General features: G+C 42.5%; 2 protein-coding genes across 3 annotated transcripts; both read left to right on the top strand.

Annotated features, from left to right (window-relative positions):
• Nucleotides 1–8,468: 8,468 nt before the first annotated feature.
• Nucleotides 8,469–11,881, top strand: LOC127503372 (olfactory receptor 52N2-like). Of its 2 annotated transcripts, XM_051877065.1 has the most exons (2): nt 8,469–9,382; nt 11,863–11,881. In XM_051877065.1, the coding sequence occupies exons 1-2, from the start codon at nt 8,469–8,471 to the stop codon at nt 11,879–11,881; spliced, it is 933 nt and encodes a 310-aa protein (XP_051733025.1). The 2 variants fall into 2 exon arrangements, with proteins under 2 accessions (XP_051733025.1, XP_051733024.1); XM_051877064.1 differs by lacking the exon at nt 11,863–11,881 and having other exon boundaries at nt 8,469–9,736.
• Nucleotides 11,882–19,500: 7,619 nt separating this feature from the next.
• On the top strand, nt 19,501–20,445 carry LOC127503381 (olfactory receptor 52D1-like). The gene has a single exon (XM_051877076.1). It carries the CDS (start codon nt 19,504–19,506, stop codon nt 20,443–20,445), a length of 942 nt encoding a protein of 313 aa, XP_051733036.1. The 5' UTR covers nt 19,501–19,503.
• Nucleotides 20,446–26,155: the final 5,710 nt, after the last annotated feature.

Raw genomic sequence — 26,155 nt, 5'->3', positions numbered from 1 at the left:
TATGGGTGCTGCTGTACAGATGAGGCAAATATGCAAATCCACAATATAACAGGCTTTATTAGCAATCCAGGAATATCTAACTGCAACACACACATTAAACAACATCAAGAACGGACCAGGAGTGCAGGGTGTGAGTCCAACTTAAAGGGAGTGCTGACGAGGACAACAGGTGCTGGGAATCCGGGGAGATGGCAGGAAGACTGATGAGGGAAGTGAAGACAGGTGTGCGGAACAGGAGGATACTGGGAAATGTAGTCCGGGAAGGCATGGATGTAACAATCTCATCATGTGAAGAAAAATTTGTATAAGCCTATTATAGTTTAAATTACAGCACCAGTCAAAAGATTGGATGCATTACTATTATAATGTTTTTAAAAGAAGTCTCATGTTCATTATACTGTATATCAAACATACAGAAAAAACAGCAATACTGTGAAATATTATTACAATTTAAAATAATGGTTTTCTATTTTAATATACTTTAAAATATAATGTATTTCTGTGATGCAAAGCGTCTGAACATTCATGTTGCATTTCATATAGGCTTTTAGCTTAAAAGCATGCACATTTGGAGAAATATTGATGGATTATCATATGTTTATGTCAATTTTCTATACAGAGAAGTGATATTTATTCAGTATTTATTGTCATCACTATGAGCGCTGGATACTGTGTTTTCAATTCATACTTGCAGCCGGAGGGCGCTCTGTGCACATTTAGTCCACAAATGTCTCGTTAGAACAGGCATACCATGTGACATTCCAGGAACTAACAGAGGCTTCCAGAGATCGCTATAATCATGGCTATAACATGCAGATAAACACTTTTGAAGAAAATAAATACACGATTGCGACGATGTATACATGTATTGGCTCAGAATTTGCGTCTGAATAGCGCTCGCTCCGTGGGTGTGGCCGAATTAGTGGATAATGAGCTGACTCACGGACGTCTGGCATGTCTCTATTTTCATACAGATTACATAAACAGAGAATTTTTATTTTCGATTTGACTCACATGATTTAAAACCTGACATTTCAACATTTCTTTAGACATAAGTCTTTTGTGTGATTAGTATTCACTAAGTTACACTTCATTTTCTGAGAACTATCAGATTGGACTTCGTTCAGAGGGAGACGACAGATCACGCATCATGTTAGTTTTCTTTATTTTGCAAAAAGCACAACATTTTGTTTTTACTCTGAGTGTACACAAATAAAAGAAGACATTCTATAGTTTCAATTGATATATTACTTATGTCTCTATGACAAAAAATGACGGAGTATTTTAAGTCTGTTTTGCTGCAATGTGAAAAAAATCCTGCAAAACGCGCCGGCGCATTTCCCGACTCCAGAGTGTTAAGACATAATTCAAAGATCCAGTACACTGATACTGATGCACATGCGTTGTCTGTCTTGTTTTTCTCCTAAGACATAACCTACTATGTTTATTAGGATACTCGCTAAGATGGGCATGTTGACATAATTTTTGTGTAAATTTGTCTGTTTAGGTGCAAGACTTGAAAGAGAATTTGCGTAAGAGTATTTGCGCGCTGTGACGCAGCTCTCCATGTACACACACACATCTCCTCACAGCGCACAAGTTTTCTTTTGCGTCTTAAGGATGAATGTTTAAATTGGCAAGGTTTAAATGAGTTTAGTTAAAACACAGATAGCAACGTGGGATGTTCAGGTCTCACCTGCACTCGCACGCTATCAACATCTGGGTGATGACAGCGTAATGACTGGTCATAGAGCTTTCGGCACGTCATTGAATATTTGTTTACAAAGAGTGACTGTTTTGTCCATGTTCTTTAGACAGGACAGGGGCGTCCTTGTCTGCCATGAGGCAAACAGGACACTGCTGAACCTGGGGGACCGCCTGGCGAACTGAATCTCATAGCCGAGTCTGACTGTCCAAATAGGATGGGCTAGGAAGCTCTAGCGAGGCTCCCAAGGCCCGTACGAGTGGCACCAAAGGGACACCGACGTACCCGCGGGGGCAGCGAGGTCACTTGGGCCTAACCCGGGAAGCACAGCGTCCCGAAGTAGAGGCAGTGAGTGTGGTGCACTTACCTGGCCCTGTGGGTCCCCTGAGGGACTGGCTAGGGAGGCGTGAGGAAGCAGCGCGTCATCTAACGCACACTCCGTGCATTAGAGGAGAAAAGAAAGAACGGGGCTGGAAAGGAGGAAGCAGCACGTCACTCACTGCCCACGCACACCCTGTATGACCGGAGAGTCAGGAAACTGCTGTTTCTTTAGAATTTGGGGCCAATGGGCCAATGGCGGAACAGTAGTAAGATTCTCCACCCGGCCCTCCTCCGGGGGAAGGAGTTGTGCGTACACCGATTCCTGAGAAAGAGTCGTTCCATGCAACTACGGGTCATTGACCACTGCATGCAAGAAGGAGGCAATCTGTCCAGCACCACCGTGAGGCTTAACAGCTAGAGCTGCCATCACCTCACAGGCACTGGATGGGAGCCACAGATGATTCCTCCAGGTGGCAGCACTTTGCGGAGATAAATGCACCGCAATTGCACAGTCCACCTGAGGAACCCCCATGAACGCCCTGACCGCCCGACAGACGAGGGTTGTGAGAGAGGAAAAACTTTGAACAGATTTTGGCACTATTGTACCTCCATAATGCCAAAGCTCTTCATACACTTCCTGGAAGAAAGGCATCGGGTGGGGCGATGCGATCTTTCGCGTCGCGCTCCAAGCCCAGACCCAATCCACCAGGTACGATCGCTCAGAACGAGTCTGAGCACACGGCGGCCCGGGAAAGCATGGCTGTGAACTCTGAATCTGATTCAGCATGATCAAACACCGCCGAAGGGGGAAGCTCAGCTTCACCTTCCTCTCCAGAGAACAATAGCCCTCTCACCAATGCAGCTATCGACATCTGATCCTCATCTGGAGTTTTACGGAAGTGGGTCATACCATTGACATTACCTGAGCAGTTGAAGTAAAACCCTGCTTATTCAAGGGCGCGCATTTATTGCATGGACGGAGCAAACACATATAATGTAAGTGTCTAAATGCAGCGTACGTACAGTTCCAAAAAATGATAAATGAAATTTAACTTAATGTTGTTAAACTGAATGTGCGAAGGAAATTGCTGAAAAAACTACAACATTAACAACACTGAAATAAGAGTGTGAGATTTATCTAATAATCATTTGCGCATTAAAGTTGTGTTCGTTACTATAGCAGCAGTAAACACCCAGCGCGTTTTCTTTCAGAATCACCATAAGGAAAATGTTCTGTATAAAGAGAACAAAGAGGGATTTTCTTACTATTCTGTGAAAAAAAGTTAGTTTAGGATAAGTTGGGAAAGTGCATGATATTCTAAGGTAGTCTCTCCATGTAAGCATTACAGTAGTATGTTTAATGTACCTGGAACACTTAATAAGGTTTTGTAGCCATTAACACTGTCCTGCACTATAGTTAACATGAACTAACAATACTTTTAAAACCTTTTAAAATTTTGGCTTATGTAAATTTCTGCAAATGCCAATTTTTAGGGGATTAAAAAAAAGTTATGTAGCATCATTAAGAACTAACATGAGCTTACATTAACAATGGACAAAAGGTTGTTTTTTGCCCTTACTCTCTGACCTCCTGAAGGCCGCTGTGTAATTCGCACCCTGACTAAGACACAATGGGGGAAGCATTTCAATAACCCTAATGAATGCGTATAAAAATGCAGAATCGAATCAAACTAATCGAATCGCATCAAATTTTAATGTGAATCATCTCGAATCAAATCGTTCTGAATTTGCAAAAAATCATTCTTGAATCGAATCGAACACCTATGTATGTAAAAATAAAAAAGTGCAACTTAGATTAGAAAAGTACCGTTGACATTTTATACAGTCTACAAAAAAAAAAAAGAAAAAAAAAAGGTGTGTTGCTGAGGCAGAGCGGCGACTGAAATCATGGGGCTCACAGATGGAGCTTGCTGAGGAGTTTGAGAGAGGTGTAAATCTCTTGCAACCCCCAGCGGCTGACGAGGGTGAGCTGCTGGATGATGATGATGATGTTCTTTCTTTGACATCATCAGATCCAGCAGCGAGTGCTCTTCTGGCTTCAAGCCCAAGAGAGCAGGAGATGGCTGTTCAAGACCTCCCTGCCCCGCGTATGCGGAGCTGCTTAAGGTTATGGAGCGCGCTTCTGGCAGGCTGCAGTTACCATGGGAGTGCGTGAAGAAAGGGACCGAGAGGCACCTGTGGTTGAAAATGGCCGACATCAGGGAGAAAGAAAAGGGCTTTCTCCTCGATGCGCCAGTTTCGCCCTCTGAACTTTTCGGCACCTCCGTCGAGGCGGTGGTGGGAAAGCTCAGAGAGGCAAAGGCCTGCTCAGCAGCGTTTAAAACCTGCATACCGCTCAGATCCGATTCTGGGCCCAGACAGACAGGAGGTCCTGGCCCATCCCGAGTTGAGGTTCGGAGACAGGGCCAGAAGTCCAGCTTCGCCTCTCAGGCACCTCCTCCTCAGAGCAGGCTCCAGAGAAGGCAGGACTCTAGGAAGTTGAAGGATTTGAGGGAGGTAATCAATTACAGACGCCAGCAGTGTCAGTGATTGATTTTCTCTCCATGAGGGTAGTTACATCTGTCCTCTCCTTTCTTCTTCCGCCTCCTGAGTAATGATACAATTTTTTACCCAGGCACTTCTTACAATTAGGCCAAGGGCTGGGCCCATGATGAAACTTTTCTGATGGCTTGCCTTCTGGCTTGATAGTAAAGGGGCACTTTCAGGCTTGAAAGAACCATGGATTCCATCCTTGCTATGATGATAAGTCTCCGTTCTATGAGCCGCAGTGAAGGTGAGCTTGGTCTAAGTTCCATTAAGTTGGCTAGAACGATTTATCTCTTTGTGTTGGCAATATATATACTTTCTCCTCTGGTCATAGCTAGAGTTTGTATTAGAGATTAGCACTCTTTACTTCAGTTAGATCTATGTTAAGCGTCGGCCTTCGGGGCCGCCTGACATTGTTTGGCTTGGGCTGAGCATCGCTCCTCTGAGCTATTGTTTAAGAGTTATTTCTCAAAGTTTGCCTCCTCTCTATCGAGAGTTTTAGAGGCGGAGTTTTAGCCCCAGGCAGATCTATGCTTATGTGTGGCCCTATAGGTCCACAGCTATAGCTGGCCTAGGCTGGGACTAGGGTTTAGGTGATATACTGAAGCATTTCACCCTTTATTACTACCCCTGTCAGGTGAGTGTAGTTTTTCCTAGTTCTGGCCTCCTCTTATAGAGTCATCAGGCCAAGGCCCATTACCCCTTTGGTGTAGGTGCAAAATAGATAGCAGCTAAGGTAGCAGACTATTGCTAAGTCTCCCTGGTGCCGTTGTCTCAGGTGGTAGGCCCCTTATCACTATGTGAATAGGTAAATGTTTGTGCTGCTGTGGCCCCACTTCTATACAACTTTTTAATTCTATACTTTGTTTCAGTCTTTTCCCCTGAACCCCTTGAATTAAGATTCAAGCTTGAGTGAGACAGTGTTAGCTTTCTTTAAGCTCCTGTTCCCTAGGTTTTCAGTACAGATGTTTCTGTCTTTGGTGAAAAGTACCCACCCTTGAAATTGTCTCAGGGTAGTATGAATGAAAAGTGAAGCATTCCCCTGTCTCTCAGGATTGTTAATGCTCTAGTTCTATTTTGCCCTACACAATGTGAGCCCAATAACTCTATTGCTGCCACAGGTTAGTACCTGTTTCTGTAGCAGCAGGCCTTTTTCTGGCCTCCTTCAGAGCAGGGTGACTAAGTTTACTCGCCTTTCTGTAACCTCACTTTTCAGTTTGGTTCTTATGTAGCTCCCTTTAGTGTTTAAACACTGCCACAAGATGTTGATTGTTGTTTGGAGTAGAAGGCTCTTGTTTGGGCCTCCTTCAGAGGACAATAGCTTGTTGTATCACAAGTTTTGTTGGTAGATGTTTAGTCAGAGTTTGCTCACTTAATACTAGCACTGCCACAGGTTTATGCCCGTGATCATTTGAAGTAGTAGGCCAGTTTTTGGCCTCCTCCAGAGCATGATGGCATAATTTTTGTACTTGCTTAAAGAGTAAAAAGTGTTTTACTAAGTATATTGCCTGTTGGAATGTGTGAGAAGAATTAAGCTCAGGTTGAGTTAAGTAGTTAACCTCACTGGATAGTTTGGTTCTCATATATGGCTCCCTTAGAGCTTAGACACTGCCACTGGCTGACGCCATGTGTCTTTCTGGAGTCGCAGGCCCTGTTTGGGCCTCCTTTAGAGCATGATGGCATAATTTTGTACTTCTCTTGCTTAAAAAGTAAAAAGTGTTTTTACTGAGTACACTGCCTGTTGGAATGTGTGAATAGAATTAAGCTCAGGTTGAGTTAAATTGTTAACCTCACTGGATAGTTTGGTTCTCATGTATGGCTCCTTTAGAGCTTAGACACTGCCACTAGCTGATGCCATGTGTCTTTCTGGAGTCGCAGGCCCTGTTTGGGCCTCCTTCAGAGCATGATGGCGTAAGTTTGTACTCCTCTTGCTTAAAGAGTAAGAAGTGTTTTTACTGAGTACACTGCTTGTTGGAATGTGTTGAGGTAGACTGTTATGTGGGCACTCTACAGTCTTATCTGCTAGTTAATCTCGGTTTCAATCAGAACGAGTTCCCATGTTTGGTGGGCTCTTGCTTTTTCAGCAATTGAGCTGCTTTTAGGTGTGTGGCCTTCAAAGGCTGCCCTGTAAGCGAATCCCCCACATCCTGGTGTCTTTAGCAGATTAAGCATGTAGTTTTCACATGGCTGGCCTTTGCAAGGCTGCGGTGATATATTCTACATTGTGTAGAATTAGTTCATGTTGTAGGCTCTCTGGGAGCCTCCATGATTTTGTGCCTACAGTATAGTTTATCTGTTAGGTTGAGCCTAGTACTCCCCTTGTTTAGAGGGTTGTTCTGCAGACAGTACTTGGCTCCCTAAGTCTGGTCAGTGGTTGAAGGCCTCTCTGAGGCCTCCCTGTTGAGGATCAGCCCCTAGGCTGGTTGTACTCCCCTGTGTTGGGTTCCTTTAGAGTGCACAGCCTCCTCAGTGCAAATAATCAAGCTCTGAGTAGATCCTAGGATTGAGCAGAGTTTTACTCCCCTCACTGGTAAGAGTAAAAAGCGCTAAGCTGAGTCCTGCTCTCCAGGATACCTGTCTCTACGATCTGGTCTGAGTTGGTTACTGCCTCTTTGCAGTCCCTCATACTAGATATCTTCTCTGTAGAATGTGAATTGAGATTCTGTGCACAGACAGGTTGTTGGCCAAGACTAGGTTACTTTAATTAGACCAGGTCGGCCTCTCTGGTGGCATTCAGGGTTGACTTTGTTCCCCTGACAAGTGACTGGCTAGGCTTCCTTTGAGCCCCCTGGCTACATTCCCTTAGAGGTACCCTCTTTTCTTCGAAGTTGGTCCCAGAAGACTTTTAGCGGCCTTGGTAGGCCTTCTGTGGAGGGCCTCTTTGAGGCTTATAGCTTGGGCTGTTGGCCATAGGGAATGCTGTCACTGACAGCCTATGTATGGCCCGTAGGGGGAGTGGTTCTGGCATTTCAATTGAAACTGCTAGTTCTGACGTTTGTCTAGCCATTTGTTGGCATGCACTCCCCTCAAGCATGGCGGCATGGGTATATCATTCCCCAAAGCGTGTCAAACGCAGTGTTGAGTTCCCTTTCGAAAGGGAACGTCTCAGGTTACGTATGTAACCATGGTTCCCTGAAAACAGGGAACGAGACACTGCATTACCTGCCATACATCGGGGTTGCCTGCTGAGCAGTCCCTTCAGACGAAATAGATACTGACTGCTTCTCTAGGCGCTCCTTTTATACTTCTGGGTTGCGTCTATTATGACGTCATAGGCTGTTGCTGGCCAATAGGATTGGTGAGATTTGATAATTGCTTTCAGACACCGGTTCACGTGGTGGCGTTCCCCAAAGCATGTCAAACGCAGTGTCTCGTTCCCTGTTCTCAGGGAACCATGGTTACATACATAACCTGAGACGTTTTCCCTGTTGGACTGATGAAAGAGAAAACTCATATAAACCCCACATTAAAAGGTAAGGGCCATTAAACTTTTATACAGAGAACTCAAGCAAGTCATACTGTTTAACTAAATAATTAGAGGGAGGATATTAATGAGACTAAGGCAAGATGCAGCATTTATATTTATTAAGTAACATTATTGTATATAGACTGCTATCAAATGAAATTACTTTATATAGTGAACCTTTTGTTTCTACATTTATAAATCAGGTACATTGTCAACACATATATGTAAACTAGTTTATTAATTTGTGTAGTGTTAGCAAAAATTTAATATTGATGTCATGTCATGTCATGTCATGTACTGTAGTAACAGCAAGCAAAGTATGTTGTAAAACAATGGCAGAGCCACAGAACAATGGCAGAAGTGTGCAGTATATCCAATTAAATAATTCAAGTATGTTACTCTGTTTGCAGGTTTTGTGTACAGCAGCCAATGGACAACCTGACATTTAGAAACAGCATTCTCCTTGTAGAAGGACTCAAAGTTACTCATCAGTCCTCTTACCTTGTTTTCATTGTGCTTTTTTTGGCTTATATGTTTGCAATGGTATCAAACATTACACTTATATTTCTGATTTCAACAGAGAAGAATCTGCATGATCCTATGCATTTTCTGTTCTGTAACTTGCCAGTTAATGATATAATAGGGACCACTGTCATTTTGCCACGCTTAATGCAAGACATTTTAAGAGAAACCTCAGAGCGCTATATAACATATGTGGAGTGTGTTATTCAAGCTTATTTTGTGCATGTTTTTACAGCAGCATGCCACTATGTGCTGATGATCATGGCTTTTGACAGATATGTAGCTATATGTAATCCATTGCGATACACGACTATAATGACCAATAAAATGGTAGTTAAATTATCAGCATCAGCCTGGGGGCTGTCAGTACTTGTGGTGACAATTATGTTAGGCCTCACTGTGCGTCTGCCTCACTGCAGATCAACAATTGAAAACCCTTTCTGTGACAATGCCTCACTATTTAAACTCTCCTGTGAAAATGCAAGTATTAATAATGTGTTTGGAGTTGTTTATTCCGTAATTGCAGCCGGCCTGTCAGCTGTATCTATATTTATAACATACGTCAAGATTGCTACTGTATGTATAAGTAGCAAAAACAAAGCACTCAACAGCAAAGCCATAAAAACCTGCAGCACTCATTTAGCTGTTTACGTAATCATGTTTGTTTCTGGAGCCATTTTTATTTTTCTTCATCGTTTTCCTGAATACTCTGAAAGCAGAAAACTAGGTAGTATAATGTTTCACATTGTACCACCAGGACTAAATCCCTTAGTATATGGTTTACAAACCAAAGAGATTAGACAAAAGATTGTTCAAGTTTGGTGTAGAAAGATAGGGTATTCTTGAATTTATTATGCATTTTTAAAACATAAGAAAATATATTGTCTTTTTTTTTTTTTTTTTTTTTTTTGATGTACGCTAATCTTGCAATTGATTTTAAGTGGAAATATATGTAGCCCCCTTTAAGGAAAATATGAGCATATAGACACTGGGACGTTATTACTGGTACGTTAATCACATAAACAATACTAAGATGAAAGTGATTTAACCCTCTGGGGTCTGAGGGTTTCTGGGGCTCTGGAGAAGTTTTGACATGCCCTGACATTTGTGCTTTTTTAAGTAGTTGCTTATAAACATATGAATGGCAAAAGTGTCATTACACTGTACTCAGCACGAACTAGGCTACCATAATATGTGAGCAACATGTATGTACCTGTTTGTATTTAAAGAATAACGTTTATGCGTGGTTATTGAAAAAAAAAGTCACTGAAATAAGGACACAAAACAAATACTAAATATGTGTCAACAAGACTTCAGGGTATTAAAGGGTGAAGCTTAGAATTTTTGCTTCAAAAATATGTGAAAATCATCCTGCCTACTTGTTGACATAAAACAATATATTGATTTAAATTTTGTAAGACACTTTTTGTTTAGAAAGACAGTATGCGTGGAGGTGTGAATAATCCTGAATAATGCTGTAATTCACACCTGAAGAGACAAAGACCCACATAATGAGCCACATAATGAGCCTTTCAGTCAGGTATGTGAGAAGAATGTGAGGAGTGAGAACAAAGTAGTTTATTTTGTAGTTTATTTAGAATATAGTTAACAATATAAATGAGAGTCAAAAGCGCATTTTCAGTACACAGTTTTACCTGGAAATAAATCCTGTTCAAAGATATGTGAACATTACTTACCTGGTATTCCAAGGTGTTTGGTGTTTCTATGCACTGAAGAAAAAAAAAAAAATCTTTCCTGTTCCAGTCAGTGATCTCACCATCATATTCATGCAGGTTCAATGTGGGCCAATATCTGGTCACTATGATTCTCAAATCTGTGAGATAAAAGCAAAAACCCTCTGTGAGCATGCTGATAACAGAATCATATCAATTATTGTGTTAACGTTGATATAATGTCCACTCTTAACAGAAAACATGATTTTTGTGATCTGTGAAGAAAATTTCTGTGAAGATAATTTTGTACAGGCCTATTATATTTTAAATTATATACAGTACCGGTCAAAAGATTGGACACATTACTATTTTTAATGTTTTTGAAAGAAGTCTCATGCTCATCAAGCATGCATTTATTTGATCAAAAATACAGAAAAAACACTTGCACTTGTAAGAAAAAAACTGAGAGTGAATTAAACAAATATCTGTTTAAATTTGAATTTCAAGTATTTTATTCAAGATTATTAAATGCAGCTTTTATATTGCTTTGACAATACTAGTAAGTTCCAAATATTAAAGTGTTTAAGAAAATATTTATTTAATGTTATCTGTGTTATATTTCATCTGCAACAACAATGTGAACTTTTATAAAAATCCGTTTGGCCATTAACTTTTAAATGCATTGTTATGCATTAATATGAGGAGAGTCTCCGCATGAAAGACTCGCGACTGGCAGATCAACTTGCTACTGCATTTTTCCCCGATACGGTAGGAAATTAAATTGAATGAAATGTGGAGGATGTTAACTGTGATAAGATGATTGAAATGATGCGTGTAACTAAGCGACAGAGAGCAACTGTAAAAGACACTATTTTATGACGTGATTATGTTTTGCAACATTTTCTCGGGGTACAGGTGAAAATTTTATTGAGTTTTGAACATGGAAAGTGCTTGAGACTAGTGGGTGTGTGTGCACCACTGCACAGTCTCTTGTCCTTTTCACTGCTCTGCTTTCCCTGGCCCAACCAGGCTCTGTTCTCCATACAGAACATCTGGGAACTTTAAAACTCATCCCTTGTTGAATGCGGAACGTCTGAGGGTCAGAAGCTAGCAAACGGGGGGCTGTGGGCTCCTTTCCCTCTGGAAGACCCCATTAAACTGCCTTTTTCCTCCACGCTCCCTGAGAATGGGGATGAGGATGCATCTCAATTGCCAATTGGGCAAGACATGCAGAACAGACCTGGTGTGTGTCCTTGCATAAAATTTTGCTCCTGCACGAACACAGAATCTCCCTCACTAGCCAGGATAGTCTGCATTGTTGCAGCCATCCTCATATTGAACAATCCTTGCAATTAGCTGGATTGCAAATTGAAGGAGCCAGGCAAAAAACGATGTGGCGGCCAGTAGTTTGTCCAGAAGTTCGTTGATGAATTATTCAAATTTTGTAAGCTTCTGGTGTGAAGCGAGAAGTTTTTGAATGTCGTGGTGACGTTGTGTCACTCCTTTTATACTGAGGGTGGGGAGGCCACTCCCAGACACAATGTCACATCTGTCAGCCAATTGGGCTTCTGAGGAATACGTGGAATTAATTAGAGACCAACTTAATGAAAAAACAAACAGTGCGTGAGTCAGAGAGAAACTGCTTAAAAGATGATAAACTTACACTTGATAAGGCTCTCACTCTGGCACTCCAAACTGAAGAAGCTACTCAGTGTGCTGCTAAAATAGCAGAGAATAATGCAGCTAAAACTGATGTCACCACTGTACCTGCAAATTTAGTCACTGATGAGGGCTCCGGCATGCAGGTGCAAAAATCCAGCAAACACAGCCTCAGCCATGTCAACAAAGATGGAAGTGTGGCAAGTGTGGCTCCATTCATCATGCTAACAGGTATCCAGACTGCCCAGCTATCAGACAAAAGTTCTTACCAGGTCAAGAAAATATGATCATATAACAACAATTTTATCATCTCCACACTGGTTACCTATTAAGCTCTGTATTGATTACAAAGTAATGTTACTATAAGGCCCTAAATGGCTCAGCTCCTGTGTATCTAACTGATCTATTTCCCTACAATCCATCATGCTCTTTATGGTCACAAAATTCTGGACTTTTGGTAGTACCTAGGGCAGGGGTCTCCAACACATCATTGGCAAGCTACCAGTAGCACGTGGTCTGACTGGAGGTAGCTCGACAAGACCTACTTTTCATTTAATCAGAGCGAGCTAATATAGACAGGTGAATTTTATCTCAAATAAATTAGGAAGATAAAGTAGTTGACTCCAAAAAAGCTCTAATAAAATTTTAGAAATGTAATGTGAGAATAAGCCTCAGAAAGCTAATGCAGACCACATAAAAAAAGGGTAAAAATACACAAATAAAGTGATTTAGTACAAAATATCGCATAACACACAAGAATAAACCTCATTGGTTACGTAGCACGTTTGAGCTTCCGGAAGAGGCTTGTGCGACATTCAGGTAAGGTTGAGCTTCTGTTTATGTTCACTAATCAATGTTCTCGCTGGTAAGCAGAATGCTGACATGGAAAGACCAGGAACGCAGCAACAGCTTTGACACTCTTGCTAACACATAGAGTGATCATGCACTGTAAAATCTGTGTCACAAACTTTGGTGATGAATGAATCAATACTTGAAACGTTTGTGGATTGTCACTTGTAAGGAACCCCGCATCGGCCCAAAAACGGAATCTGACGGCCTGGGCGAAGGTTAACGCATGTATGTCTTTTCAGCGTCTCTGTGAAGTTCTCTTAATTTCACTCGTTTAATCTGACTCCAATTTTAAATGATTATTACTCTTAGGTTGTGTTCCCAATTAGAAATGAATAATTTGTTATGTATTAATTTAGATTATTGATTATTCTGGGTATCTCATATTTTCAATTATTCGTTAATTACGGACCCATATCACTTAGAAAAAGTCACTTCGGCCGGTGAGTGCCTTTCACGATCACAAACTCTCCAGTTCTGATCTTAGTCAGAGGGTGACGCATTTTCGGTCAACGAATCTTGCCTTGAATTCGGGCCCGGTGACTCTCATGTTATCCTGAGACCCCAGCCTAGATACGTGCCCAAGGTTCCTACCACTCCCTTCAGAGATCAGGTAGTGAACCTGCAAGCGCTGCCTTCGGAGGAGGCAGACCCAGCCCTAGCTTTGCTCTGTCCCGTCCGTGCTCTGCGCCTGTACGTGGACAGAACGTGAAGTTTCAGGACCTCGGATCAGCTCTTTGTCTGTTACGGAGGCCAGCAGAAGGGAAAGGCTGTCTCCAAGCAGAGGATGGTCCACTGGATAGTGGATGCCATCGCCCTGGCGTATAAATCCCAGGGCGTGCCTTGCCTGCTCGAGTTGAGAGCCCACTCCACCAGAGGAGTGGCCTCTTCCTGGGTGCTGGCGCACGGCACCTCGCTGACAGATATCTGTAGAGCTGCGGGCTGGGCGATACCTAACACGTTCGCTAGATTCTATAGCCTTCGTGTAGAACCGGTATCTTCCCGTGTACTCGCTTCCAGCAGCCGGTAGACGCGAAGAGCCCGTTCTAGTGTCAGCTTGCAATGCCATTCCCGCACCCTGGGCCAGATACATGCATCCTTTTACTCCAGTCGAGTTCTCCGCTTGGCGAACCCTGTCGAGTTCCTCCACCTCCCCCTTCGGCTTGGACATTGCGGAGTGTCTGATGCCAGGCCAAACCTCCGTCACTGACATTGATGTTTGGCTGGGTGACATATGTCGTGACCCCTCCACGTGAGTGGTGCCATGAGTGTATTGTCCACGGTCAACTCCCCATGGTGAGCCTGTGTCTTTCCCTTAGCAGAGCCAGCTCTGCTGTCACCTGTCAGATGAGTCTCCCCCATGCCAGGTGGAGCCATCCCAGGGACTCCATATGCGTACTGCCCACGGCCAGTCCATATGTGTATTCTCCACATAAATTCCTCCCCTGCAGGGTAGGTAGTGGTCTCCACAGCGTCCCCTATGGGTTTGCTTCCCCAGTGTAGTCTAGTTTACTTGATGGGTATTTCGGAAAAGCAGTAGACTCTCTCGGCAACTGTGGCGCTTTATTTGGGATTCCAATTCGTCGGTCACTACTGACGTACGTCGAACGTGCTTTAACCAAATGCCGCACCTGTTGTGGAGACTGACGAGGGCAGCCCATAACACATCTCGATTGAGAGAGACTGCCTCAAACCTTGTGTGTGCTGTGATGTACGGGATATCTGTGATAGCATAAAACAGTAGCATATTCTCAGCACGTTTAACCGTGTGTGTCACAGAAAACAGCTTGCATCTACTGAATTAAGTACTTTTGTGTCTTCTTGCACTTGAAAGGTTTAAAAACACTTGAATGTTCAAACTGGCATGGTGTATTTGTTCGTTCAAGCACAATAAGAGACAAAAGAGAACACACTTTGGGGCTTGTGAGCTGTCTGTATGTGTGTGCGTTAAAATGTATCAGTGCATTAGTTTAGAATGGCGATTAACTAACATTTATAATAAACTGTGTAAAACATGCATTTACCCTGATCAATATTGAGTATCCAGATGGTATAAACAAACATAACCTGTGGAGCACTCTCAGAGTATGCATTTATTTGTCATTTTAATGGATGGAAACTAAAAAGTAAATGAGAGAATTTCTTATCCTGGGGCTCCCTCTAGTAAACATTACTGCTCCACTAGAGGGGGCATTTTTGCTCAGCCAATGTAAATCTATGGGATTTTTTATTTTATTTTATTTATTTATTTATTTATTTATTTATGATTATTATTTTTACGAAAACTTTAAGTCCAATCCACTTGAATAGCTATAGCAAAAAAAAAAAAAAAAAAAAAAAAAACCTTCAGAACAGGCCCAAGGTCTGTGGTGAGTTTGGTGCTTGTAGCATTAAAGCTCTATAGGAGGAGTAACCATCAGAAAATTTAGTCTCAGAAGAATAATACATTTACATAGCATTTCAGTATGTTGGCTTTCTCAAGCCATCATATTATTTGTAAGCTAAGTTTCTCTGATCCTCTTCATTTTCATGAGGCTCTGGATATTGTTTGCTTGTGTGTGCAAAAAATAGTAAACTTAGCACACACTGCATTTCCAAATGCATGTTAAACTCACAACGCTTGAGATAACAGCAGAGATAGAGTTCATGAGAAGCAGCATTTACTGTGAACCGAGGCAAAGCAAGGATTCAGAAGAAACAAGAATTTTGTTTTATCAGGTACGGTTGCAGAGTTATTAGCATAGACGTAAAGTTTATTATTGTAGCACCACCTTGTGGCTGCTTTTAAATATATATATATATATATATTGGTACACATACTTATTTTCACAAAATGTACACTATATTGCCAAAAGTTTTGGGACGCCTGCCTTTACAGGCACATGAACTTTAATGACATCCCATTCTTTATCTGTAGGGTTTAATATGGAGTTGGCCCACCCTTTGCAGCTATAACAGCCTCAACTCTTCTGGGAAGGCTTTCCACAAGGTTTAGGAGTGCGTTTATGGGAATTTTTGACCATTCTTTTAGAAGCGCATTTGTGAGGTCAGTGATGTTGAATGAGAAGGCCTGGCTCTCAGTCTCCACTCTAATTCACCCCAAAGGTGTTCTATCGGGTTGAGGTCAGGACTCTGTGCAGGCCAGTCAAGTTCCTCCTCACCAAACTCGCTCATCATCCATGTCTTTATGGACCTTGCTTTGTGCACTGGTGCGCAGTCATGTTGGAACAGGAAGGGGCCATCCCCAAACTGTTCCCACGAAGTTGGATGCATGAACTTGTCCAAAATGTCTTGGTACGCGGAAGCATTGAGAGTTCCCTTCACTGGAACTAAGAGGCCAAGCCCAACCCCTGAAGAACAACCCCACACCATAATTCCCCCTCCACCAAACTTTACACTTGGCACAATGCAGTCAGGCAAGTCTCCTGGCAACCGCCAAACCCAGACTCATCCATCGGATTTCCAGACAGAGAAGCATGATTCGTCACTCCAGAGAACACGTCTCCACTGCTCTAGAGTCCAGTGGCGGCATGCTTTACACCAATACATCCGACGCTTTGCATTGCACTTGGTGACGTAAGGCTTGGATGCAGCTGCTCGGCCATGGAAACCCATTCCACGAAGCTCTCTACGCACTGTTCTTGAGCTAATCTGAAAGCCACACAAAGTTTGGAGGTCTGTAGCTATTGACTCTGCAGAAAGTTGGTGACTTCTGCTCACTGTGCGCCTCAGCATGCGCTGACCCCGCTCTGTGATTTTATGCGACCTACCACTTTGTGGCTGAGTTGCTGTTGTTCCCAATTGCTTCCACTTTGTTATGATACCACTTACAATTGAATGTGGAATATTTAGTAGTGAGAAAATTTCACAAATGGACTTATTGCACAGGTGGCAACCTATCATAGTACCACGCTTGAATTCACTGAGCTCCTGAGAGCGACCCATTCTTTCACAAATGTTTGTAGAAGCAGTCTGCATGCCTAGGTGCTTGATTTTATACACCTGTGGCCATGGAATTGATTGGAACACCTGAATTCAATGATTTGGAGGGGTGTCCCAATACTTTTGGCAATATAGTGTATTTCACACAATGCAATTCAGATTTGAAATGCTGGTTTTATGTATCCCAGTCATACTAGAGGATGTCCACCAAAGAAGAGGATGTCCATATTAGAGGATGTCCACCAAAAAAGATGTAATTTTGACACAACTTGGTGTGCATCATCAGAATGTCCTGAGGTCTATGTGAATCAAAGTTAGGACATTGCGTTCAAGTGATATAGCTAAATTTGTGAAAAATAATTAATGCCAAAGCATTTAACTTGCTTATTTCTTCACAATGCTTCAATGAATCAAAATACTTTTTTAATAATTTTATGCCAGCATTGTCTATAACTGCTTTATATAATCATGATGGTTTCTGGATTCACCGTATTTTTTCTCTTTATTTTTTCCCTGCATACTCTGAAAGTAGAAATTTATCTAGTAGGCCTATAATGTTCCATGTTATTCCACCAAGCTTGAATCCCATAATATATGGTTTACAAGCCAAGGAAATGAGACAGAGACTGTTTAAACGTATTTATAATAGTAAAGTTAACTCAATGTGATTTTGTTTGTTACATTACAAATAATTTGTTATATTTCAGATTTTCTTTGAGCGCTAATGATAAAGTTTAAATGGTTAATTATACATTGATCTACATTCTGTTTCATTCTAAACATACCTTGTGTGAATAACCTATAACATTATATGCGTTGGGAGGCATCAGTTAACAACCTTGTTATATGTGTGGACAGTGGTACTATAAAATATGTACTAATAATACCAGGTATTTTATGTACCAGGTAAACATGTAAATCACTGTAAAACTTACAACACTTAAAACACCTACTGACCATAACTTCTAAACTTCAATTTAATCTAATAATCAAACATGTGGAATTTAAAATAATGTTATAATATTTTTTAAAATAATAATAATAATATTATAATAATAATGTTTGTAATAATGCACAACAGTTTCTTTGTATATGACCATATCGCCGCATTAGAAAGAGAGGTAATTCTAACAGCAAGTAAATATGATACAATATATACACATAAATATGTCATATAGCATATGACTATAACATACATGTAACTATAATATAAAGTGAACAAAATCTAAGTCAATAATATAATAAAAGAATATAGTGAGAAAAGATTCAAGTGATATAGCTAAATGCCAGAGAATTTCATTTGCTTATTTCTTCACAATGCTTCAATGAGTCAAAATTATTTTTAATAACTTTATGCCAGTATTGTTCATAGCTGCTTTGTGCAAAATGTTATTAACATTGGAAGCAACAGCCTAGGTCAGGGGTATCCAAAGTCTGTCCTGGAAAGCCACTGTCCTGCAAAGTTTAGCTCCAACTTGCCTCAGCACACCTGCCAGGAAGTTTCTAGTATGCCTAGAGAGACCTTGATTAGCTGGTTCAAGTGTGTTTAATTGGGGTTGGAGATAAACTCTGCAGGACAGTGGCCCTTCAGGAACAAGATTGGACACCCCTGGAGGAATTTGAAAAGGGTTAAAAAAAAAAAAAAAAGGATTGGACTTATGTAGATAGAAATGAACTTATACATATTATATGACTTAACTCAAGGATTTAGGAGAATAAATAATTTTGTTTCAAGCTATTACAGCACCACCTAGTGTTGAACAGCTGTGTGCCTAAGTAGCTGCTTACATTTGGAGCCATCCTGCCTTTTGGAATCTTTATGATTTATGTTCTCTGATGCCCATACTCTTTTAGGATAAAGAAATAAAGAAGAATGAAATTAGTACAAACAAAATAGGATTCCAGTTCCTTCTGTGCTTGGATCCCAACATATCTTTACAGCACATTACAGTACAAGCAAACCTGATCAGTAGTCCTCCAAAGATAATTGTTTTACACTCTTGGGTAATGACGACAAAACAGTTTTTGTGTGATACACATATAAAGTGGTCAAGCCAGCTCTTCTGAAACACATCACGGTTTTGCTAGTGAATGATTACCAAGTTAAAGGGAATGCAACAGCTGTGTGCCACTATATTAAACTGAAGTGACAACTATATATCTATTAGTCATTTAACTTGGTAAGTATACATATAGGAGTGGGGTAAACAATTTAGGGGTGAATTTATTTTTCATTATCAGCAACTATCAAATACTTCATACCTGCTGCTATAGAGAAAAGTTTATGAGAATTACTGGCATGGGCAAATATTGTTCTTGTTTGACCACAATGTGAAGATTACAACGGGAAGATTTTTCCCCTGACAATGTTTTCTACTTCTGTTCTTGTTTAGTACTTTACATAAACTTACTGTATATGTGCTGCATTAAAGGGTCGTGAAACCCTCCCCCTACCCTTTTTTTTTTTTTTTAAATTTGAACAGATATGTATATGCAGCACCTCACTGAAAACACTAAAAGCATTCAAATAGAGATAATAATGCAACCGTACGTCTGATCATGACACGCAATGACGCGATAAATATTCTAATACACAGAAGACAATAATGTAGACCAAAAATTCAAAGGAGAATGGGCAAAAAAGAAGAAAATACTTTAAGTCCTGTTCTGACTCTATCTGGGCTGTTTCACAAAAGCATCATAAGCCTAAGTTGATTGTAGAAACCACAACCTACTGTCTCTACGATCTACTAAGGCTTATACAATGTTTTGGGAAAATGCAGCCCTGTACTCTAATGCATGTTTTGTTTATTTCACAGATGGGCAACCTGACATTCAGATACAGCATACTCTTAATGGAGGGACTACAAGTTAAACATCTGTCCAGTCATCTAGCATTCATCATTTTTTTGCTTGCTTACATATTTATTATAGTATTTAACATTGGGATTTTGATTCAGATCTCAGTGGAAAAAAGATTACATCAGCCTATGTACATTCTTTTCTGCAATTTGCCACTGAATGATTTATTAGGCACAATTGTTCTTTTGCCACGCTTGATGAGTCATATTTTAACAGACCCCTCTGAGCGCTACATCACATATGTAGAGTGTGCTATGCAAGCTTTTTTTGGACATGTATATGGAACTGCATCCCACACTATTCTAATGATCATGGCCTTTGACAGATATGTGGCCATTTGCAATCCATTGCGATACCCAACTATAATGAGCAATAATATGGTGGTTAAACTGTCGGCAGGAGCCTGGGGTGCTGCAGTAGTGCTGGTGGGAATTCTGATCGGCCTCAGTTTACGTCTGTCTCACTGCAGATATGTGATTCAAAATCTGTTTTGTGACAACGCTTCACTATTTAAACTGTCCTGTGAAAATACAGTGATTAATAATGTATATGGGTTGACTTTTACTGTGGTTTTACTCACCTCCTCACTGGGGTGGGTGTTATTGACATATCTCAGAATAGCGATGGTATGCTTCAAAAGCAAAAACAAAGCAACCAACAGCAAAGCAATAAAAACCTGCAGTACTCATCTGACTGTTTATATAATCATGATGGTTACTGGATTCACCGCCATTTTGCTTCAACGTTTCCCTGCATACACTGAAAGTAAAAATATATCTAGTATAATTCGCCAAGTTATTCCACCAAGCTTGAATCCTATAATATATGGTTTACAAGCCAAGGAAATAAGACAGAGACTGTTTAAACTTATTTACAAAAGTAAAGTTAACTCAGTGTGACTTTTTGTTACATTACAAACATTTTGCTATATTTCTAATTTTCTTTGAGTGTTAATGATAAAGCTTAAATCATAAATATACATTGGTGTACATTTCTGTTTCATTCTAAACATTACTTGTGTGAATAGCCTGTTATATGCATGGAAGGCATCAACCTTGTGATAAATGTGGACAGTGGAAATATAAAATACGTACTAATAATAACAAGTATTTTATGTCCCAGGAAAACATGGAAATCACTGTAAAACTTACAATTAAAACACATACTGACCATAACTTCTGAACTTTGTGGTTTAATCTAATCAAAAATGTGGAATTTAAAATAATGTTATAATAATTTTTAAATAATAATGTTTGTAATAATGTACAGCAGTGCTTTGTTGTATATGACCACATATTCACATTAGAAAGATGAGGGTAATTCTAACAGCAAGTAAACATGATACAGTATATACACGTAAATATATCATATAGCATACAGTCAAACCAAAAATTATTATTATTTTTTATATATATATATATATATATATATTTACTAGTGGGTGCAGGACACTACAGTTCATTTATGTAAGTGAGGATAGCAAAATAACTGTGACATATTATACCCAAAAATTCTTCATACAGTGGACTACCAGTAAAATTGATAAAAAAGGAACTTATTTTGCTAAGTGCTGTGGATATGTGTCAAGAGTTACTGGGTGATGCAGCTGCAACCAAAATTCAGTATCACTTTCTGATGACACACCGTGGCTAGGCGAATTGTTGACATGAGCGATGACATTGAATGCCAACTCGTGGAACGAATAAAAGCAAGCCCTTATTTTGCCATACAGCTGGACGAGTCGACGGACATAAGCAATGCCGCGTTACTGTTAGTTTTTGTCCGATACTGCGTGGACAGTAATCTTTGTGAAGATCTGCTATTTTGCCAAGAACTTCCAACGAGAACAGCGGCAGATAATGTCATGCACTGCCATGATGAGTAATTCACTGAAAAAAAGGTCTTGATTGGAAATACTGCTCAGGTATTTGCACAGACGACGCGGCTGCTATGACGGGAAAGTATTGCAGTGTTGTTAAACAAAATCCAAGAGCGAGCGCCAGAAGCAAAGTGGATGCACTGTTTCTTGCACAGGGAAAATCTTGCAACAAAGCAGATGTCACCAGAATTGCATGAGGTCATGAACATTGCTGTGAACACTGTTAACTATATTGAGAAAAATGCACTCAACTCAAGGTGTTTTGCAGCTCTGTGTGAACGACTTGATGCTGATCATTTGCAGCTCTTGTACCACAATGAAATTGTCACAAGTGAGGCTCCCGCACTTCCTTCCCCGCACCACCGGAGGGAGCCTTCACCGGAATATTGAGATCATCATTCAGACTACATTTCCCATAGGCCCTCATTCCTGGGACTGATTGCACACACACCTGCACCACATCACACTCACACTATTTAAGCAGCACGCACACACACACACTTTGCGAAGTCTTGATTTGCCCCGGTGATCATCTCTAAGCGTTTTCTGTGGATTGTTATACCGTTACCGATTGGACTGTTTATCTCTTGTGATTCTCTGCCGCCTGCCTTGATCCTTGCCTGTTTACTGGACTGTGTTTGTTTGCCGCCTGCCCTGATCTCTGCCTGCTTCCTGATACCGTTTGTCTGCCGCCTGCCTCGACCATTGCCTGTCCCCGTTTACGTCTCTGCCTCTGCCCTTACCTGTGTATTTACTATTCTTAATAAAAGCTGCAAATGGATCTCCACTCTGTTGACCCATCATTACAGAAGACTTCGCCAACTAGCGATCCAGCAGCTATCATGCAGCCCTCTACTGAGCTATCCGCCCAGGCCAACCAGCTCGCAGTTCATCAACATCAGTTGAATCGACCGACTTCCCTTACCGAGGAGCTGGTAAAGACTCTACAGGGCCTTCGATTCAGGCCTCCCGAGGTCGCCGCCTCACCGCCCGCGGCTCCTGACAACCAGGCCGTCACTCCCGCTCCTGCAGTGAATCCACGACTCGCCTTCCCGGAGAAGTTTGATGGCAATCCAGCTAAATGTAAGGGATTTCTGCTTCAATGCTCACTCTTTGTTAACCAACAGCCGGCTCTGTATCCCTCCGATTCCAGTCGGATATCCTTCGTTTGCTCGCTGCTGTCTGGTAAAGCGCTGGATTGGGCCACGGCGGTGTGGGGAGAGGACGGCTCTGCGTTTCCCACATTCTCCGCATTTCTTCGAAAGTTCAAAGAGGTTTTCGAACATCCCGCGGGAGGTAAGAGCGCTGGAGATCAACTGCTGTCGCTGTGCCAGGGCAAAACCACCGCTGCTGAGTATGCTCTCACCTTCCGAACTCTAGCAGCTCAAACTAATTGGGTCGACGACACATTGAAGTTGCTGTTTCGCAAAGGTCTGTCCCTAGAACTTCAAGCCGAGCTAGCCTGCCGTGACGAGGGAAGAACGCTTAGCGAATTCATAGAGCTGGCCATCCAAATTGATAATTTACTCCGCTCTCGACGTCCGATCCATGGAGCCACTTCCCAAACTTTAACCAACCCCACTCCAGAACCCATGCAGCTCGGCTATACACCGCTACACCCAGAAGAAAGAGAAAGAAGAAGACAACTCCACCTGTGTCTGTACTGCGGCCAAGCCGGTCACATCAAAATCAATTGTCCCATCCGGCCAAGTCCCTCTAATCCAAAAGCGGTGACTTCCCAGCAATCCACCAACTATTCAGCTAACAGTTTCAAAATACCAGTACATGTGACTGTGAACAACCAGCGCATACCCACTCATGCGCTCATAGACTCTGGGGCTGCAGGCAACTTCATGTCAAATACTTTCATTCAGGAACACAACATCACTCTAACGGCTTGTGATTCTCAATTGACAGTGGAGGCGCTAGATGGTCGGCCCATCGGAGAGGGGAAGGTCGCACACATTACTGCTGAGGTTGTCCTGCAAGTAGGAGTATTACACCATGAACCCATCAGATTTTACGTCATCCACTCACCCAACAACCCAGTCATCCTTGGTCTCCCGTGGCTCAGGACACACAACCCACATATTTCCTGGAAGGAGGGACAGATTATTCAATGGGACTCATCCTGTCATGAACTTTGTCTGAAACAAGTCACCCCATTACCAGTTCAAGCTGTATCAATCCACACAGTTAATTCCGACGAGTCCCACATTCCCGTCGAGTATGCTGACCTGGCAATCGCTTTCAGCAAAAGCAAAGCCACCGAGTTACCCCCACATCGATCCAGTGACTGTGCCATTGACTTGCTACCAGGTACCACGCCCCCCAAGGGCAGAATATTCCCTTTATCCCAACCTGAATCTGCTGCTATGAAAAAATTCATTGAAGAGGAGCTAGCCAAAGGTTTCATCCGGCCCTCAACGTCACCAGCGGCATCAGGCTTCTTCTTTGTCAAGAAGAAGGACGGTAGTCTCAGACCCTGCATTGACTACCGTGGACTTAATGATATCACCGTTAAATTTCGTTACCCTTTGCCCCTGGTTCCAGCAGCTCTAGAGCAGTTACGGCAGGCTAAATACTTTACCAAGCTGGATCTTCGCTGTGCCTATAATCTGATACGCATCAGAGAGGGGGACGAATGGAAAACTGCCTTTTCCACCGCCACTGGCCACTACGAGACCCTTGTGATGCCGTTTGGGCTGGCCAACAGTCCCTCCGTGTTCCAGTCCTTCATCAACGATGTCTTCCGGGACATGCTCAACCGCTGGGTCGTAGTTTACATAGATGACATCCTCATCTACTCCAGCACGTTTGAGGAACACATTCAACACGTCCGGGCTGTTCTACAACGCCTCATTCAACACCAACTCTACGCTAAGGCCGAGAAATGTGAGTTTCACCGCACATCCACGTCATTCTTGGGGTATGTCATCAGTCACGAGGGAGTGGCTATGGACGACAGCAAGGTGAGAGCAGTTCTAGAATGGCCACGACCACGAACTCTGAAAGAGCTGCAACGATTCCTGGGGTTCGCTAATTTCTACAGGCGGTTTATAAGGAACTTCAGTGGCATTGCAGCACCTCTAACCTCCATGACCAAACGACAATCCACCCGTCTCACCTGGTCCAATGAGGCGATACAGGCTTTCCAGGAATTAAAGGAACGTTTCACCACTGCTCCCATTCTCCGTCACCTAGATCCAGAGCTCCCCTTCATCGTAGAGGTTGACGCATCCAGCACAGGCATCGGGGCCGTACTCTCACAACGTCAAGGAAATCCAGCCAAAATGTTTCCATGTGCATTCTACTCGAGGAAGTTATCAGCAGCAGAACGAAACTACGATGTAGGCAACCGGGAACTACTAGCCATGAAGGCAGCGTTGGAGGAGTGGCGGCACTGGCTGGAGGGAGCACAGCACCCATTCACCATACTCACGGACCACAAGAACCTTGAATATCTCCGTTCAGCCAAACGCTTAAACCCCAGACAAGCCAGGTGGGCCATGTTCTTCACCAGATTTCAGTTTACCGTGACATATCGACCAGGCTCAAGGAACCTCAAAGCCGACGCGCTGTCTCGCCAAGTGGAGGAGGTAGAGAGAACAAAGAGCGAGGAAAACATCATCCCCAACAAACTTCTGGTCGCTCCCGTACAATGGGACATCATGACAGAAATCACCGAACTCAACGCTCAGACGGTACCACCCCCGGAATGCCCACCAGATCGCACGTTCGTACCAGAAGCCCTCCGCAACAAGTTACTGCATCAAGTGCATGCTCTTCCCAGTTCTGGTCACCCGGGTATTACTGCCACCTTCCAACTGTTACAGAACCGGTTCTGGTGGGAAACCATGCTAGCGGAGACCACTCAATTTGTAAAAAACTGCACAGCCTGTCAAACCTCGAAACCATCTCGTCAAGTACCCTCCGGGTTGTTACAGCCACTGCCCATTCCTCAACGTCCCTGGTCCCACATAGCAATTGACTTCGTCACCGACCTTCCTGTGTCCCGTGGCCACACCACCATTCTTACGGTTGTGGACCGATTCTCCAAAGCCTGTCGACTCATTCCACTACCCAAACTGCCATCTGCTTTTGAGACAGCAGAGACCCTCTGCGACTATGTATTCCGTTTTTACGGCTTACCAGAGGACATTGTATCAGACAGAGGGCCACAGTTCACGTCTCGGGTATGGGCAGCCTTCTTTAAACACCTGAATGTCAATGTCAGTCTCACCTCAGGATACCACCCCGAATCCAATGGCCAAACCGAACGCATGAACCAAGAGCTCACCAGATTCCTACGCACTTACTGCCAACAAAATCAAAATGACTGGAGTCGTTACCTGATGTGGGCGGAATACGCACAAAACTCTCTCCAGAAAACCGCCACCGGCGTGACTCCCTTCAAATGTGTACTTGGCTACCAGCCACCACTTTTCCCTTGGTCCGGCGAACCCACCAATCTACCATCCGTGACAGAGTGGCTGCAACGCAGTGAGGAAACCTGGGACCTCGCCCATCACCATCTGCAGCGCGCTGTGAGAAGGCAGGAGGTACAGGCCAATCGTCACCGGCGTCCCAGTCCAGAGTACACCGTGGGTCAATGGGTCTGGCTATCCACACGAGATCTCCGCCTCCGACTTCCCTGCAGAAAGCTCAGTCCCAGGTTTGTAGGGCCCTTTCAAATTATTAAACAAATTACACCCGTGTCATTCCGATTA

The sequence above is a fragment of the Ctenopharyngodon idella genome, chromosome 21 (genome assembly GCF_019924925.1).
Source record: "Ctenopharyngodon idella isolate HZGC_01 chromosome 21, HZGC01, whole genome shotgun sequence".
Taxonomy (NCBI): domain Eukaryota; kingdom Metazoa; phylum Chordata; class Actinopteri; order Cypriniformes; family Xenocyprididae; genus Ctenopharyngodon; species Ctenopharyngodon idella.
Note: the sequence above shows the minus strand (reverse complement) of the source record. Positions and strands in the feature narration are given on the sequence as shown.

Excerpts from the sequence above, each read along its gene's own strand:
- LOC127503372 (XM_051877064.1), top strand. The coding sequence starts at position 8,469 with ATGGACAACCTGACATTTAGAAACAGCATTCTCCTTGTAGAAGGACTC.
- LOC127503381 (XM_051877076.1), top strand. The coding sequence starts at position 19,504 with ATGGGCAACCTGACATTCAGATACAGCATACTCTTAATGGAGGGACTA.